General features: G+C 36.3%; 1 protein-coding gene across 1 annotated transcript; it reads left to right on the forward strand.

Moving 5' to 3' along the window:
• The first annotated feature begins 2992 nt into the window (after positions 1 to 2992).
• On the forward strand, positions 2993 to 18567 carry scn2b (sodium channel, voltage-gated, type II, beta). The gene is made up of 5 exons (XM_079391982.1): positions 2993 to 3231; positions 13465 to 13631; positions 13734 to 13944; positions 15824 to 16019; positions 17107 to 18567. Exons 1-5 carry the CDS (start codon positions 3150 to 3152, stop codon positions 17135 to 17137), a joined length of 687 nt encoding a protein of 228 aa, XP_079248108.1. The 5' UTR covers positions 2993 to 3149; the 3' UTR covers positions 17138 to 18567.
• Positions 18568 to 19902: the final 1335 nt, after the last annotated feature.

The following is a 19902-nucleotide window of genomic DNA, read 5'->3' on the forward strand; positions in this document are numbered from 1 at the left end:
TATAGTACACACACATATATTATGTAAACAAAAACTATTATTTTGTATGCGATTCATCGCAATTAATCGTTTGACAGCACTAAAATAAATCAATAGTTGTGTTTGCTTTAGCTCCTTTTAATTAATTAAACTGAGCAAACAGCTAAAATATATGTATATGTGACACTGAAGGGTTGAGTAATGACTGCTTGTATATTCTGTTGAGTGCTCTTTATATTTCAATTTTGTGTCCAGTAGCTTGCTAATAAATGCCAGAATAAATGAAAATAAATAAATAAATAATTAATCGTCCATAGCATATCCAGCATACAGTAAACACCGGTCAAAGTTTATAAAATACTAACATTTTAAAGGTTTCTTTGTGGATTAGTTTGTATAAGAGCTCCAAGCTCAGTTCTCCTCTTTGTTTTCTTCAGCATTGACCAGGAGAAACAGTCCAGGTGTGAATCATCCTCCCTGGTGTCTGCCCCTGGCATCAGTGGCATCGGTGGCTGGGTTTGTGTTACTAATTGGTATAGTGTTATTGAGGAGGAAAGCTTACAGATCAACCCAGAGAGAAAACAACAGAAAGTAAGTCATTGTCAGTTCACAAAGAGAAATAGCAGCTTGTAGGTTTTTTTATTTTCCTAGCTTCATGTTGTGCTTTATTTTCTACTAGGCAAAATATGGAAGAGGTTAAAACCGGCACTGACACTGAAGACAAGGGAACGACATACAAGGTAACACATCTATGCAACTTCCTTCTGTATGTCTGCTCTCATTTCCCCTCTTTGCTTTCTGTTGTGGTTAAGTCAATTGTTAAATCAAATTGCCCTTGATTTATGTTTATTCTGTTTAAGTTAAGAAAACAGTGGTTGAGGTTTGATTCTTAAACGTATACATGAATTGTTGCATGGTTCTTGAAGATGACTTGCGTTGTGTCTCAGATGGGATTCGGCATGCCTGACCTTGCAGACGTGAACAGTCCTCCCAGCAGTCCAGAAAACATCTATATTACCATGGTAAGATGGACATGAAAGCAAAATATAAAATGAACAATATAATGTGAATATTGAGTTATGTACTGTTCTGTTAGTGTTAAGTGTGAGTAGATTTAGCATGAGTTTGAACTTCTTTAGTAAAAAAGAAGTGTGCTTAATTGTATTAATGCTTGTTGTGCACTTTAAATCTTAAAACTATATTTTTAGAAACCTGTTTTTGCAAACAATAACATTTTAATTAACTAAAAGGCCACTTAAGTGTACTCAATGAAAGACACTTTCTTAATACATTTCAGTACACTTTTAAAAAGTGACTTTAAAGATTATTTTCAAATTAAATATAAGTTTCAAGTACATTTTAAATCATTGTTTTAATAACTATTTTCATGATTTTAAATAAGTACACTTATTGTCCTGCCTAGCATGTAAAGTATGCAAAATTGTAATATTCAATATCACAACGCTAGTATGAAATGTACTAAATTGCAACATCACCATTACAAATGTGCAAAAACAAACATATTTAAAAAGAGGTGACATTCACGTTTCAACAGAAATTACATTTAAGTATTTACCGTAAATGCTTAGAAGTACATTCAATATATATTTCATGGACAACATAATTATGAAATTGCATGAAGATGTACTTAAGTTCTAAAACTCTCTTTAAACCCTCTATATGTATATAAATATTAAAGCTCCATTGCATTAAATATATATTTTTTTCATAGACTAAGTGTATATGCAATTTTCAGTTGATTTAATATCACAAAATAATAACAGACTTCATAAAATGTCATGTGGACATTACCATACACCTTAATTCTTCATGACTTGCATCTTCATTATTGTAAGTGAAATATGCATATGCTTATCCCTTCATGTGTAAACTGATTATTAACCATTTATCACAGAAAAAAAATGTTCACAAGATCTAAAACGGCTTTTATTTGTGTGTGTTTATGTGTATTCTCAATCGCTGGAAGCAGCATGGTTTCCCATTCGCACCAGATGCTTCTGTCACAGCTGGACGCAACAGACGTCTTCCCTCTGATTGGCAGCCGAAGGATGAGGAACCCATATATGTCCGCTGCCACCAAGATTTAGCACTCAGATCATGCCGCTTAAAAGATGAGGCAAAGAATAACTGATTATTTAAATTAGTGAGAGTAAGTATTGTCAGATACATATTATATAGTCCCCAAACAGACTGGTTTGCATACTCTTTTTCAACACTCACCAGCTGACTGTAATTCTCCCTCATTATAAATCTGTTATTTCCTCATGCACCTCTTTCATCATCTACCAGATGTCAACAGTGGTCAGTATAGTTTAGGTACTGCACTTCATTGTGAGCTTCAGCCCACGACTTTTTCTCTGTCTTCTCAATGACCTCTCATCAGCATGAAATTGACACTTCTTCTAACTGTCTCTCTGTCTCTGAGGCAAACTCAATTTCACGGCAGTGGAGAAGTGGTTCTAAGCATTACACAATTAAGTATTCATGACAACTGTCCTTTGATATTTAAGGAACCATAGAGAGTTTTATAAATCATAATAAAACTAGTGGCTAACTATTATTGGCATTAAGGAACACCCTCAATGTGCTCTCATTTCACTAGTCAGATAAAAACATTGCCTACTGTATATGCCTATGTATATATTAAATAATCATCCTCGTATTTTTCGACACCATTCTTATCCCTTATGTGCATTTCTACCTCCTTCTCATCTCTAGTGCACTTTGATCTCCATTAGTGAGGAGATGAGGAGAGGTGGTCCCTGCAAGCTAGAGTCTCATTATTGGTTTTGCGTCAACGGCCGTTTGGATTTTTTTAGGCTGATTTCTGATTTTTCTCAATTGATGAGAGACATGTAATATAAAGATGCATTCAGATTTTTTTTTTTATCTTGTAAAATTGAGTCATATCATATTTTATTTGCTGCTATTATAGTGTACTGTAATATGGTTCAATTGAACCCTAAAGTACGACAAATGACAAGCCGCAACCATACTATCAACCAGTTTTCCTTCAACAGACACTGCCGGCCATATCATAGCATAAAATAAAAACATTTTACGTGGTTTTTTTTGTTTTTGTTTTTTGTATAATTGAAACGAAGAAATAGATCTCAAAAGCTTTTCGGGTCTTATTTTCATCCACCAAAATGCCTATTTTATTGCATTTTGGGAAAACGCAGTGGGCGTCCGTTTTGAAATTATACTGTGTTGCATTGATGGTATTTCTGGGTAAGTAAAACCCTTCTAATATGGAAAAAAATTAAAGCGCACCATTAAAATGTCCATTCGACGTTTGAATAAATGTCAATGTACCAGTCAAACAGATGTGTTAATCTAGCCATGTGTATGCGGAGGATGTTCATAATATTAGGAATTTGTCATTGCATTATAGCATTTGATAGTTGTTATAGATCATATGACAAATGCATTGAGCAACACTGTTTTTCATCAGCATTCTTTTTTTATTTTTTTTTTGTATTGTGAAGCCATTGTGAGCGAATTCAGCTTGACTATGGAACGTAAACAGGACATATTATGCATATTTTCTTATTCGTTGTCACAAAAGAAACAGCACTTCTGGGTGTTTCAGACAAGCAGCTTTGATAAACATTGAGCAGTGCTGCGGGTATAATGATCTGTTTAACGTTATACAATTAGGTCCGTGTCGTATTGTCTATGTAGTGTTTGTATCACTCCGTTTATTTATTTTTTTCAGCGAGGCTCTCTTGAAGTTATCGTTACACCAGTAGGTGGAAACAAATGATTGTGTTTATGAGCATAAATTCATAAAATCTTTCTCTCAAACGATTCCTTCAAAACAAAACACTGCTATCTGCTACTCTGAGACCAAAAATATTCTGCTTCGTGTCTAACTATTTTCGTTGGTGGAGCAAAACATAACTGGAAATATTGTGAATAAAATGTAAGTTAATGAATTGTATGCTCCCTCCCATTGACTGTTCAGTAGATACTGATAAAAGAGAATAATAATAATAAAAAAAACAATAAGATTAAATAATAATAATAATTTATAACATTATTAGGCTAATTCTTAATTGTATTAATACTTTATAATAATACAATACTTCTGGGTGAGGAAAAGTGTCCTGATGAAGTGAATCAATATTTCATGTTTACATCTCATCTTTATATATATATATATATATATATATATATATATATATATATATATATATATATATATATATATATAAAATCTCTGAACAAACAAACAAACATAATTAATGAACAGTCATAACCAATATCCATATTCCGGTTATTTTGCAAATAGGTTTATTTCTATAGCTGTGGTCTCATAAAACCGTTTCTGTTAAAGGTTGCATGAGGATTATGTATTTCAACAGAAGGCAGATGAGATGACCAACTTTCTTGTGCATACTCCATGTGGCATAGTCTACTAATTATAATTCATTAATGTTTTATTAACTACTGTTCATTGTAGGCTGAAAATAGAGGAAAATGAGATACACACCAGAAGAGTTTCACACAGCTGAATTGGGAAGTTAGATTCAAGTTCATGTGAAAACAATGCAGTTTTTGTAAAAAGCCAGTAGAGGGCATAAAACCCATTGTGTTTCAGTGACGGTAGAGGAACGTGACCTGGAATTATAACTAAAACCCAGTTTCACTTAACTCTCTACCTCCAAAAATCCTCATAATTCTAATCCTAAATTATCTAATAAATTTATATGATATGGCCATATGTAAAAATCTAAGAGCTGTTAGAAATGTTCTAAACATAGATGACAAATTTCCATAAAAATGCACAGTTAATGTCTTCACATGCTCACATTTCATGTAGATTAACTAATTAATTTAAAATAAATGGCACTTTGTTTTATATTTTTTAAACTATTGTAATATAGCATTCATAAATGTGGCTTAAGTGTTCAAATATGTTATGAATTTTAATACAGGTTTTTTTTTTTTTTTTAATCTCAAGAGAACTTGGCCTTAGTGACTTCCCTGGGTAAAATGATTTGCATATACATACCACATTCAGGTATACAGATAAATACTATGGATTTTAGCAATATTTGTGCGGCACCCTATTCTACAGGAGATTGCATTTAATAATACAGTCAGCTTCCTGGAAAATACTGTATTATTCCACAAGCCCCAAAAGCTATTGAACTCAATTTCACTATTGAAACCGCCTCCTCTTCTTCTTCAGTGTAAAGATACATTACACTACAGTTTTACTGTGTGTGTGTATATATATATATATATATATATATTTATCTAATAATTCATCCTTGGTAAGCAAAAGGGACATCTTTCAAAAACATTTTAAAACATATCCCCAAACTTTTGAATGGTGTTTACAAATTTAAAAGATAAAGGATAGAAAATATAAACCACTATGTGGAGTAAATGTATTCACTCATTACATTATATCATATTGCATACAGTACATGGCACTACTATATTGTCCATGTTTTGTTTATTACAATATTGTAATAGATTGTCAGTCTTATTTCAAAGGTATAGTTCACCCTCAGCATTTATTCACCATTGTGTTACTCCGAACCTTATCTTGCAAAGCAGAAGTTAGCTATTTCCTATAGACTTCCAAATCATTGGCCACTAAAAAAAAACAGAACAACAAAGTGCAATAAACGATAAAAAAAACTAGCTTCACTACAAACCAGTGATGTTATGATTATGATAATAAATTAACAAAATAAGAATTACTAGTTTGCAATATCTAGCAGCATAACTCACCGTGTACTGTTTTTGTATGTTAAATAACTCAAAGCAGATCACACCGGAAGCCTCGCACATTCAAATTACAAACAGTCGCACACACTCTTACGTTAAAAATAAAGTGGATAGGATATTCTTTCTTCTGTGGAACATCATGTGGAATTCCTTTCATACAATGAAATATGATGACCTAGAGCAGTCAAGCTGTAAACAAAACAAAAAAGCAACATAAAAGACTTGTGCACTATATTCCAATGTTATTCACTGAAGATTGAGTCTGAGAGTCATGGTCGCAATTTACTGTCATAGAGCAGCTTGGACATTCTGCTATAAATAACTACTTTTGTGTTCTGCAGAAAAAAAGTCATACAGATTTCAAAACATGAGGGTGGGTAATTTACAGAATATACATTTTTGGAGTAAACTTTCACTTTAAATAGTGGATCAATAGATACAATCCAACTGCAGTAGCACACTCAAAGTTTTGCCTGACAGTATTTTATTCATTAGGCAGAAACACACTAATTGTGGTGTACTGAAACCATCTAAGCAGATTTGTTGTGCTTACATCAGTTTTAACATCCTAATTCTGTTTACTTTTGAAATTAAAGTGATGATTTCAGTAATTAAGAAATCACATGAATATGAGTGAGAAGTGAAATGAACAGTGAAACACCCCAGTGCTATTAGACTGTATATCAGCCCACTTAGAATGCAGCTCAGCCAATCAGATTATACTGTAGGACTATATGTCACTGACATTATATTTACTAATTATTGATTCTAGTATTTCAAATATGGAAGACTTGAAGGTTGTGTTTTCCCATTTATTTCAATTTGTTTTCCCGTTCATGCAATGTTTAATGTACTTAATGTTATTGATAAATAGAATGGGGTATATTTTGTTTTCATTTGTATTTTTGTATCAGAATGGTATAGTATTTTCTACTCTTTCTACTTTGGATTGAAATATGAAACCCTCTAATAAACTTCTTGTGCCCCAAATATTGTATATTCCTAATATTGTAATCCAAACCTGATCTCATGACGAAAACGTACTTGTGAAAACTTTTTCGCAAAACACGAAAGTGCATATCACTGCCGTTTCCAACAGAAATGAACACTAGGCACTTAAACAGCGACCACTTCTGATTGTTTTCATACACATTCATGATTAAAGCTCATTAGAATGATTAAAGCTCAGAATTGGACTTATAATGTGGAATCCTAGGGTAGGAACCCCGTGAAAAACATGACTCAGGATGAAAGAGCTCAAAGATGACTTATCGAAAAACAAACTAAAACAGCATGTTTGTGATTGCATTTTTACATCACATACGCTTTGGTTCATACCATCGGGTACGTTTAGGTGTAGTGTCATGGAGCATTAGACTTATTAGAGCCACTCAACAGATATTTCAAGTCAGAACTGCTGTGACTTATACAAAACCAGCATCACATATGGCACTACGTATTTCGTATCTTGCAAAAAAGTTCCCACAGGTACGCCATGAGATCAGGCTGTGTAATCACTATGAGCACAAATTTGAATTGTTGCTTAACACATTCATTATGTCCAGTTAACTGAATACAAGTTATTAACTAGCCACATAACATATATTATAACTGTAAATTACTGTGATAGGGATATTACTTTGACACTCATCTGTGGCTGATAACCAAATAATTCCAAATAAGGGTAATTTGCAACACATTTCTGTACAGTTGTGTCGCTTTCGGTTCAGGACTTTTGTGTTTTGCTAAAAATATGTTAAAATATGAAGCTGTTATATTAAACATGCCTTTAAAGATACCAAAGATGATCATAACTGATAGCCATCACATATGTGACCCTGGACCACAAAACCAGTCATAAGTCGCACAGGTATGTTTGATGCAAATCAACAATACGTTGTATGGGTCAAAATGATCGATTTTTATTTTTTGCCAAAATCATTAGGATATTAAGTAAAGATCATGTTCCATGAAGATATTTTGTAATTTCCTACCATAAATATATCAAAACTTAATTTTTGATAAGTAATATGCATTGCTAAGAACTTCATTTGGACAAATTTAAAGGCAATTTTTTCAATATTTACATTTTATTTGCACCCTCAGATTCCAGATTATCTCATATCTCAGCCAAACAATGTCCTATCCTAACAAACCATACACAAATGGATATACAGTGGGTATGGAAAGTATTCAGACCCCCTTAAAATTTTCACTCTTTGTTATATTGCAGCCATTTGCTAAAATCATTTAATTTCCTTTTTTTCCTCATTAATGTACACACAGCACCCCATATTGACAGAAAAACACAGAATTGTTTACATTTTTGCAGATTTATTAAAAAAGAAAAACTGAAATATCACATGGTCCTAAGTATTCAGACCCTTTGCTCAGTATTTAGTAGAAGCACCCTTTTGATCTAATACAGCCATGAGTCTTTTTGGGAAAGATGCAACAAGTTTTTCACACCTGGATTTGGGGATCCTCTGCCATTCCTCCTTGAAGATCCTCTCCAGTTCCGTCAGGTTGGATGGTAAACATTGGTGGACAGCCATTTTTAGGTCTCTCCAGAGATGCTCAATTGGGTTTAAGTCAGGGCTCTGGCTGGGCCATTCAAGAACAGTCACGGAGTTGTTGTGAAGCCACTCCTTCGTTATTTTAGCTGTGTGCTTAGGGTCATTGTCTTGTTGGAAGGTAAACCTTTGGCCAAGTCTGAGGTCCGGAGCACTCTGGAGAAGGTTTTCGTCCAGGATATCCCTGTACTTGGCCGCATTCATCTTTCCCTCGATTGCAACCAGTCGTCCTGTCCCTGCAGCTGAAAAACACCCCCACAGCATGATGCTGCCACCACCATGCTTCACTGTTGGGACTGTATTGGACAGGTGATGAGCAGTGCCTGGTTTTCTCCACACATACTGCTTAGAATTAAGGCCAAAAAGTTATATCTTGGTCTCATCAGACTAGAGAATCTTCAGGTGTTTTTTAGCAAACTCCATGCGGGCTTTCATGTGTCTTGCACTGAGGAGAGGCTTCCGTCGGGCCACTCTGCCATAAAGCCCCGACTGGTAGAGGGCTGCAGTGATGGTTGACTTTCTACAACTTTCTCCCATCTCCTGACTGCATCTCTGGAGGTCAGCCACAGTGATCTCTGGGTTCTTCTTTACCTCTCTCACCAAGGCTCTTCTCGCCCGATAGCTCAGTTTGGCCGGACGGCCAGCTCTAAGAAGGGTTCTGGTCGTCCCAAACGTCTTCCATTTAAGGATTATGGAGGCCACTGTGCTCTTAGGGACCTTAAGTGCAGCAGAATTTTTTTTGTAACCTTGGCCAGATCTGTGCCTTGCCACAATTCTGTCTCTGAGCTCTTCAGGCAGTTCCTTTGACCTCATGATTATCATTTGCTCTGACATGCACTGTGAGCTGTACGGTCTTATATAGACAGGTGTGTGGCTTTCCTAATCAAGTCCAGTCAGTATAATCAAACACAGCTGGACTCAAATGAAGGTGTAGAACCATCTCAAGGATGATCAGAAGAAATGGACAGCACCTGAGTTAAATATATGAGTGTCACAGCAAATTGTCTGAATATTTAGGACCATGTGATATTTCAGTTTTTCTTTTTTAATAAATCTGCAAAAATGTCAACAATTCTGTGTGTTTCTGTCAATATGGGGTGCTGTGTGTACATTAATGAGAAAAAAATGAACTTAAATGATTTTAGCAAATGACTGCAATATAACAAAGAGTGAAAAATTTAAGGGGGCCTGAATACTTTCACTGTACATCTCAATAAAAAAAAACAATTAAAAAAGGTGCTTATGACTGGTTTTGTGGTCCAGGGTCACATATGCAAATGTTGTATTTTTCTTCTCACTAATGTTCAGATATTAAATTTGAATAAAACAACTACAATGTCCATAGATATTGCTATCAGTTCACACTGATGTTAACATTTTCTCCAACAAGCGGATGCGATGAGACTTGTTTTCCAGTTTGGTCAGGTTACATTGAAATAAATATTGACCATTGAAATAAATATTTTCTTTAAAGCTGCTTTGAAACTGTATGCATTGTTATAAGCAGTATACAAATAAACTTGAATTGAAATTAAATCTATGCGATAAACAATTTAGGTCAAAAATAATCTAAAAGTAACTAAAAAGAAGTTAGTTCAAAAGTAATCTAAAAGTAATCATATTAAATTACCTCAAATGTGTAATCTAGATTACTGGCCATTATGTATTTTTGAATCAGGAATGGATTACAATTTGTAAGTAATCTACCCAGCACTGTATGTACTGTATGTATGTATTTGTGTGTGTGTGTGTGTGTGTGTCTGTATTATTTGTTTTTGCATGCATATCCAGCTCCACAATGTACCTTGTCCACATTTCTCCTTTTACCATAACCTTGAGAGCAGAAAAAAGAGGACACAGACAGCGCAGGGAGGGTGTAGGGATGGGGTTTGTCAGTGCTGTGTGAGAGAGAGCTACACTGCAGTATTTTTATGCCTACAGCTCTCTGAACCGGTGAATATTGGTATACAACCATCAAATCGATACCCCAAGAGTGGGCTAAAGATGTCAATGTTAGACAGACCTCTTATATAAACCCAAACATTCGCAAACAAGAGTTTACAGATACTCAAGATTCACTGTAGCTTTCAAACTACAACAATTTGGCTATTATTTCCTGATTCTTTTGAAAGAAATGCATGGATTTGGTGATTAAATGTGCATGCTGTATGTGATGGAGTTTTTAAGCGTTTCTGCTGTGGTACAGACCGCAGAGAGAAACAGACTAAATATGCATGAAGGTAAAAGGGTGGGTGGAGACAACATTGATGTAGTGCTGCTATTGAGTAACACGCCTGGCCGAGTGCTGACTCTGCATGTGTGTATGTGTATATTTATGCTGAACATGTGTGTGTGTGTGTATTTCAGCCCACACTGAGAGCCTATGTAGTATACAGTGACATGATGCAGTACTGCATCATTTGTAGCACAAAAAAAAAGCTATGTATATAATGTATTGTTGTATATCTGCATAGTTCAAATGTTGCCTTGTTAGCACTCTGGATTTAGCGCACTATAAATCATAATAGTTACTGAAGCTATTCACATATGCGTGAGGTTTGTGTGTGTATGTGTGTTTTCTCTGAACGCAGCTGCTGTAGATCTTGGTCTCTATCCATGAGGACACCTGATTTTTCTAAAGGGAGGGGGACGGTCTAAACTGCAGCACTTTGAGGGGGGTGGGGATGGGATGTGATGGGAGGGTGTGACGAAGTTGCTGCTACTACTGCAGAGAGCCGGGCGGGCCGATAAAGCATAACTGCTGAAGCAGTGGGAACTTGTCCAGAAACACAAAACTCCTGACTACAGAGGGATCAAATGGTGCAGAGGTGGAGTAAATAAACCTTTAGGCAATATGATAACAATATTTTGGCAATTAATAATCATAGTAATTGCAATGCAACGTACAGTGTGCTTAATACAGAGACAGATTAAGAAGTAGTTTACTGTATTTACATTGAACTTGGCAACACTGGAAAAATATGACTTATTTAATGCATTTAAATAGAATGACATTAATTATGTAATAGGCTACATATTAAAATATTTCAAATTTATTGGCATTTTAAAGTCTGAGAATTTGATACCAAATGTACAACCCAAATTCAGGAAATGTTGGGACGTTTTTTAAATTTGAATAAAATGAAAACTAAAAGACGTTCAAATCACATGAGCCAATGTTTTATTCACAATAGAACATAGGGAATATAACAAATGTTTAAATTAAGAAATTTTACACTTTTATCCACAAAATGAGCTTATTTAAAATTTGATGCCTGATACAGGTCTCATAATAGTTGGGATGGGGGCATGTTTACCATGGTGTAGCATCTCCTCTTCTTTTCAAAAGTGTTTGAAGACGTCTGGACATCGAGGTTATGGGTTTTTGGAGTTTTGGTGTTGGAATTTGGTCCGATTCTTATCTGAAATAGGTTTCCAGCTGCTGAAGAGTTCGTAGTCATCTTTGATGTATTTTTCGTTTAATGATGCACCAAATGTTCTCTATAAGTGAACGATCTGGACTGCAGGCAGGCCAATTCAGCACCCGGACTCTTCTAATACGAAGCCATGCTGTTGTAATAGCTGCAGTATGTGGTTTTGCATTGTCCTGCTGAAATACACAAGGCCTTCCCTGAAATAGACGTCGTCTGGAGGGGAGCATATGTTGCTCTAAAACCTTTATATACCTTTCAGCATTCATAGTACCTTCCAAAACATGCAAGCTGCCCATACCGTATGCACTTATGCACCCCTATACCATCAGAGATGCTTGCTTTTGAACTGAATGCTGATAACATGCTGGAAGGTCTCCCTCCTCTTTAGCCCGGAGGACATGCCATGCGTGATTTCCAACAAGAATGTCAAATTTGGACTCGTCTGACCATAGAACACTTTTCCATTTTGAAACAGTGCATTTTAAATGAGCCTTGGCCCACAGGACACGACGGGGCTTCTGTACCATGTTCACATATGGCTTCCAATCCGCCGTGCCATCTGCATATACCAACTAAAGCTCTATCATGCAAATGGCACAGCGGATTGTGTTTACCGACAGTGGTTTCTGGAGTTATTCCTGGGCCCATTTAGTAAAGTCAATGACAGAATAATACTGATGAGTCATGCAGTGTCGTCTGAGGGCCCGAAGACCACGGTCATTCTCTGAATTTTTTGATGATGTTATGCACTGTAGATGGTGAGATTTGCAAAGCCTTTGCAATTTGACGTTGAGGAATGTTGTTTTTAAAGTATTTTTACACACAATCTTTTTATGCACGCTTTCACAGATTGGAGAGCCTCTGCCCATCTTTACTTCTGAGAGTCTCTGCCTCTCTAAGACATTCCTTTTATAGCTAATCATGTTACAGACCTGATGTCAATTAACTTAATTAGTTGCTAGATGTTCTCCCAGCTGAATCTTTTCAAAATGTATTTCTTTTACAGCCCTTTGTTGCCCCCATGACAACTTTTTTGAGAAATGTAGCAGGCATCAAATTCGAAATGATCTCATTTAGTGGATAAAAGTGTACAATTTCTCTGTTTAAGCCTTTGTTATGTTCTCTATGTTCTATTGTGAATAAAATATTGGCTCATGTGATTTGAAAGTCTTTTAGTTTTCATTGTATTCAAATGTAAAAAACAAACATTTGAGTACTGGAGTAATGATGCTGAAAATTCTGATTTACAATCACTGCAATAAATTACATAAAAAATATCCAAATAGGAAATAATTGTTTTAATTTTAATAATAGCTAATTCACAATATTGTTTACTGTATTTTTAATCAAATAAATGCTGTTTTTGGTGAGCATAAGAGACTTCATAAACAAAATCTTACCAACCCCTAACCTCAATTTGAACAAGGCTTATCCAATCCAAATTTAGTTAAAACTAGCCATTCTATAATAAAATGAACTTGTAAAAGGTGTTTGAATGACATAATTATATATACATCATTCAAAGCTAAGACATCTACTCAAACTACTTTGAAAATAAAAAAAATGGCTTGTTTATCTTTTGAGAATGACATTTTTTCAACTTACTTGAAAAGACATTTTCATGCACATTGCATATAAAACATGCACTTAAAGAAGTATCTCACCAATCAGATGTCAGGAATTAGACATGTGTATATTTGCATCTCTCATAGCCTGTCCAGTGAATTCCATGGACGTGCTGATGCCACCACAGATCCTTGCTCTCAACGGGACAGATGTCAGAATCCCCTGTACATTCACCTCATGCTACAAACTGGACCCCAGCAAGTTTGCCATGAACTGGACCTATCAGGAAACAAGCAACAGCACAGAAGAAATGGTGAGAGAAAACAAAGACTAAACATGATAATACCATTGTATTACCAGTTTTTTTCTTTAACTTTCTCAATCTACCTTCATCCAAAATGTCTTCTTTTCCAAGTTCATGACCTATAAGAACAAGATAACACCCTTGAAGTCGAGCCGATTCGGAGATCGAGTCATATTTTCTGGAAACCTGGATAAGAACGACCTGAGCATCACTATCTTAGATGTGCAGTTGATGGACGAGGGCGTCTACAACTGCTATGTGCGCAACCCTCCAGACCGCATTCTGGGCCACGGTGCCATCCAGGTCTTCGTCCTGACTGAATGTAAGGCTTCAGTATGGGCCAAGAAGCTCTACCCGGGTTATTTTAGGAGAGGCCATGATAAATTGTGTTTCCTTATTGCAGGTGTTGCTAAGTCCAGAATTAGAATAGAGTGCTGCATTGATGATATATTTTTGAAGTTGTTTGCTCAACAAAAAGACAAATTTCCAGTGGCTTTTTGATTATTATAGAAAATAAGCTCTGTGAACAACAAATGCTTATGATTCTTATATGTTTTTCTTTTCATCATGAATGAAATCTTTACAAATTAATACGACTTGTGGGAAGTCATGGCCTAATGGTTAGAGAGTTGGACTCGTAATCCAAAGGTTGCGGGTTCGAGTCTCGGGCCGGCAGGGATTGTAGGTGGGGGGAGTGAATGTCCAGCGCTCTCTCCACCCTCAATACCACGACTGAGGTGCCCTTGAGAAAGGCACCGAACCCCCAACTGCTCCCCGGGCGCCACAGCATAAATGGCTGCCCACTGCTCCAGGTGTGTGTTCACGGTGTGTGTGTGTGCGTTCACTGCTGTGTGTGTGTTCACTGCTGTGTGTGTGCACGTTGGTTGGGTTAAATGCAGTGCACGAATTCCGAGTATGGGTCACCATACTTGCCAGTTTATGGTGACAGTTACAGTTTAGTTTCACTTCACAAAGTTTATGGATTTTGAAGCCAATCACCAGACGTAAAAAGCTAAACATGTGTAGTCTTATTTAGCCAGTTGTTTGCAGCTGCCTTTTTCAAGACCAGTTAAATATCTTAAACGGAGTGACTATTTATATTTAATGCAAATAGCCTGCCTTGTTGGCAGAGGCTATTTACACTAACTCCACCCACCAACGTGTGTTTGCACTAGACGTTACAAAAGACAGCTGGTAAGCAACAGCCCTAGTGGCGAAGATAATAAAGTACATAATGCATTCTTTTTGATGCAATCGACCCAGGTTCGAATCTGCCTTTTGCCAAACACGTTCTTCTCCCTTTTCACATATCTTATCACATCGGAAAGGCATTTATTTTTAATAAAAATGAAGGAAATAATTGAAAAGTTGAAAATAAATGTCTCAATGGAGCAACGTCTATGTAATAACTTTAATAAAAATTATAATTTACACTCAAAATGTTATTATTACATAATGTGTTATAATGTACTACAATACTGTGGTGCAGATATTGCCACTATTTGCAATTAGTAGTATAAATAACAGAAAATACTGCTGTTTTTACATCGTGTAAATATAATCTATTGCTATTTGCACTTAGTGTAAATAGCATATCACTAAAAACAATACGGCTATTCAGCATCAATCATTAAGAAAAGATGCTGTTTTTACTCATCTAATTGTTATTTACACAGTGTAAATAGCATCTATCACAAAAGCCGCTGCCTATTTTAAAATATCACAAGGGGGTATTATTGATATTGATTTAAAAAGTAACTCAAAAGTAGCGTAACACGTTATGTTCCATTAAAAGTAACTAAGTAACTTTAATTAGTTACTTTTTAGGGAGTAATGCAACATTGTAATGCATTACTTTTTAAAAGTAACTTTCCCCAACACTGTTTATAACATTACTGTTGAACCACTGATGTGGTCACATATTTTTTTATATTTTTACTACCTTCCTGGACCTTGAACGTGGTAGTTGCATTGCTGTTTATGCAGGGTCAGAAAGCGCTCAGATTTAATAAAAAATATCGTAATTTGTGTCGTTTTAACCTACCCTGAGAGTTTGGCCAGTTAACCACAAGTGATAAATGCCATAACTACTCAGAATTGGCTCAGAAAGCATCTTAATAAATTAACTCTTTTTTTTTGCTGAAGCAATATGCTACTCTGATTTATTTTGTTTTCCTCAATGTTTTTCTTCCTCTGCCCAGTGCCACCACCAAGAGATTCGACCATTGCTGTCGCCATCGGGGCATCTGTGGGGGGACTTCTAGCTTTGCTCATTCTGTCCATGGTAGTGGTGAAGTGTATTCGCAGACATAAGAACCAGGAGCTGATCTCAGATGAGCAGAAGATGGAGGAAGAGGGCAAAGCAGATGGAGAAGGAGGCACAGAAGAAGCAACAAAGTAATAATTTCTTTCTTTTTTTCTTTTCTCGTAATAAAGAGTTTATTCTCTATAAACAAACTGCTTACTTTGAATCCTGAAACAGACAGCCCTAACTCGCCATCTTAGCCCTGGAGGCCTAACGGATGGTGGAGCTCCATCCTACACATTCTGGTAAAAATAATTGCTAGCGAGTATGTTTTGGTGGGTTATGTGACTGTGATTGACAGTAGCCCTATCAAGTTCTCCATCTTCGTTTCATTAGCCTGTTCTTTATGTTTTTGAGTTCTGGACCCAAATTACCTGATTACTATCAATCTGTTTGTAGTTTTGCTTTATCTGGTTGGGTTCTGTGATGTCTTTGTGCTGGTGGTATGTTGTATGTTTTCTTTTTTTTCTTTTTTCTCCATAACTGCAAATGACTGGCACTTGCAACAACTTCTTTTAACATATATAACCAATAATTATCTCACTTTTTTTTTTTTTTTACAAAAAACAAAGCTGTACCTATAAATAACCTTTATATACCTACTGTGCATAAAAATTTGTGCATATACTGTAAACAAATGTATTTAAAAAATAAATAAGCAAGGAATGCCTTCCAATGATCCTTCATTAAATTAACTAAAGAAACTGTATAGCATTACCCCCCCCCCCCCCCCCCCCCCCACACACACACACATATATATATATATATATATATATATCAAAACTTTTCCAATATGTAAATTGACAGCCATTTTAAGCATTTTTAAAAGTAATGAAGGAAGTGGATCATTGAATCAGTGATTGGAACCACTTCAAACAATTAGACGAAACTAATCCCAAAAAAATCCAACTTTCTTGACATTTTAGTACATACAGTAGGTTCTGGAAAATGAATCAGTCCTTATTAAAAAAAAATGAAAAATGAAATTGAAATTGAAATTGAAAAAAAATAAAAATAATAATAATAAAAATATTAATCATATTTCCCAAATCTAATGGTATTTTTCCTACAACATATCCGCAAATGGAAATCAATCAATCAATAAATGTTGATATTCAACATGTACTCAACATTCTCTCATTTTAACATTTTTTCATTGTCTTTCTTTTTACCTTTCAGAAATTTAAGCCTCCTGCCTGAAGATATGTAAAACTTGTTTGACTCCTCATCCAATAACTGTCTCATTCAACATCCCTCGGTTTTCTTGTGTAGCAGTCAAACATGTCATAAAGGAAGATCCCCAGCACAGTGCCATGGTGTCCAGTTACAAGTAAGAAATCACAAAAGGTTTCAAACTGTCTCTTCCACTCAATATGACAGGTTAAGGCGATAACTTCTTGTTGAACTCTTCATTTGGACCACCCTTTTTTCAAAGTCAAGTAATGTCTTTTTTTTCTTCAACTACTGCCACTATTAACACTATTAATATCAGCCATCCAGTATTTCTGCTGAGAATTTTCTAAAGAGAATTTTAAAGGTCCTCTTACAACTGCCAAAGTGTTTTTACCCTTATGGTGTTTATATGTTTCTTGAGAAATCACTGCCCTCAACAACCTCTCAAGTGGATGTAAAAACATACGTGTGTGTTTGTGTGTGTGCCTTCTCATTGTGCCAGTTTGCTCAAGTTGGCGCTAAAAGTTTATGTTGTTTTTACAGCAGACTATTAGGCACGTCCATGACTATACATCAGTGTTCAAATTCTATTATTCGGTAGTTTACAGCACATAGCACACCTCCAAAACATGTACAATCATTGCATGACAATTTTCTTATGCATGATACAAACAATTTGCACACATCAAATAATCAGTTTGCACAAGCATCTGGCACATTCCACAAATAGGGTATAATTTGCTGTTCCATGGCATTTTTTAAAGGCCTTAGAGGCATAAATCCTATGCTGTCTTTGATTTAACTTATTAGATATTGTATATTTGTTATCTAACATGAAACTATTTTTACTTGTTCCACCTTAGAGGACTTGGTCTTCATTTACTATAAAACAATTATAATAACAGAAGAGCATCATCATTTTAAAAGATGGACATTTATTCATTATAGTAAAAGCGAGTGAATTCTTAATTTCTTTGTTAACCTTATTTAAACTTTTTTCACCCATTACCAAATATGCAAATAAATAAACAAACAAACAGATAAAAATTTGAGAGGCCCAAAAATAAGATATGTTGGACATAAATAATCTATATTTTCCCAATTATGAACAGACAAAAGATCAAACAAATATCATACTGAGTGACAGCTTAATTAATGCTAAATTTGCTCTAATTTGCAAGCCTGAAGAAAAAACGAAAAGGAGTTTCAGCTATTTTGTACCCTATTTATGGAAATGTCATTTCCAAAACATTGCTTTCACACATAAACATCATCATTTCAGGTGCAATGAATATGTGGCAAGTTAAACATGATCTATTTATAGATAAAAGCTAAAAAAACAACCTATACAGAAATTTGATTGTTAATATTATCGATTGTGTTTGACATGTATGTCGTGGTGTGTTATTTTGAATGTGTGAATTTGTTTTACATGAGTATCTTATTAAAAGTATAAGCTGTGAAATTAATTTGTAGTCAATAGCGAATTTATTAACATCATAATCAAATTTCACACAATCATATAATCTGTTCTGGAAGAGGCTAAAATGGTTTTAAATTGAGTAACAAGCAAATGAAAGATACTTAATGAATGCACATTTGATGGAAAGATTAAAAATGAGTCAGTTCTGTATGACATCATATCATATTATTATGTATACAGAGGAAATAAGAAACGTCTCAGGTTACGTATGTAACCATGGTTCCCCGAAGGGAACGAGACGCTGCATCGAAAACTCTAGGGGAAAGCCTCCAGCGTGACCGCGCTCTGAATCACATGTGTAATCTGTCCAATGGAAGGGCGAGACGTCACGGGCATTTGACGTAATCGACCAGGAAGTATAAAAGCAGGTGCGGCGGAGCCGGCATCAGCTTCTAGGAATGAAGCAAGCGATGACAGGGATGCCGGAAGTGTGGCCTTTGAGACGCAGCATCTCGTTCCCTTCGGGGAACCATAGTCACATACGTAACCTAAGACGTTCCCCTTCAGGAACTCGAGCTGCGTCGAAAACGCTAGGGGAACGAGATGCCCACGCCTCCAGACTTCCAAATCCCAACTTCTAAGAAGTGAGTCTTGATCTCCAGGAAAGGGGAGAGCAGAGGACTCGAGGATATGGAATAGCATCCCGATCCACCACATAGCATAAGCTCTCTGGCCGGAGGCCTCAGCCTCTGAAAGAAACATGTACTAGGGGGTGTCTACCCACTGAAAGGCCACCGAGAAGGGCGTGGTAGGCCGATATAGCCGCCACGTAGACCCTCAGGGTGGAGTGGGTTAACCCTGGGTCGAGCTGGCAACCTCTGCACAATGAAGTGAAGAGCTTCCACTTCAGGGCGTACCATTTCCTCGTAGATGGAGCTCTGGATTGGAGGATGGTCTCAACATCCTCGGTTGAGAGACTGGAAGCTAGGAGCTATGCCTCCTCAGAGGTCACACCCACAGCTTCCACAACTCTGGGCGAGGGTGAATGATAGTGCCCCACGCCTGTGAGAGGAGATCTCTCCTGACAGGAATCTCCCTTGGAGTGCCGTCGAGGAGAGAAATCAGGTCCGAGAACCATAATCGGCCCGGCCAGAATGACGCTACCAGTAGTAGACTGACCTCATCCCAGCACACTCTCTCCAGAACTCCCGGGAGCAGAGCGATAGGGGAAAAAGCATACAGATGAAGCCTCGGCCAAGTCTGCATCATAGCATCCAGTCCCAGAGGATTGAGACACGACATGTTTGATTGTGAGCATCTTGAACTTCAGTCGCATGACTGAGCGGTTCAGCTGACGCAGACCTAAAATGGGACGCAAC

Source organism: Barbus barbus, assembly GCF_936440315.1.
Source record: "Barbus barbus genome assembly, chromosome: 34".
Classification (NCBI taxonomy): domain Eukaryota; kingdom Metazoa; phylum Chordata; class Actinopteri; order Cypriniformes; family Cyprinidae; genus Barbus; species Barbus barbus.

Coding starts and splice junctions, on each gene's coding strand:
- scn2b (XM_079391982.1), top strand. CDS start 3,150: ATGCCTATTTTATTGCATTTTGGGAAAACGCAGTGGGCGTCCGTTTTG. Junction 3,232..13,464: donor TGCATTGATGGTATTTCTGG/GTAAGTAAAACC, acceptor CATCTCTCATAG/CCTGTCCAGTGAATTCCATG. Junction 13,945..15,823: donor GGTCTTCGTCCTGACTGAAT/GTAAGGCTTCAG, acceptor TCCTCTGCCCAG/TGCCACCACCAAGAGATTCG.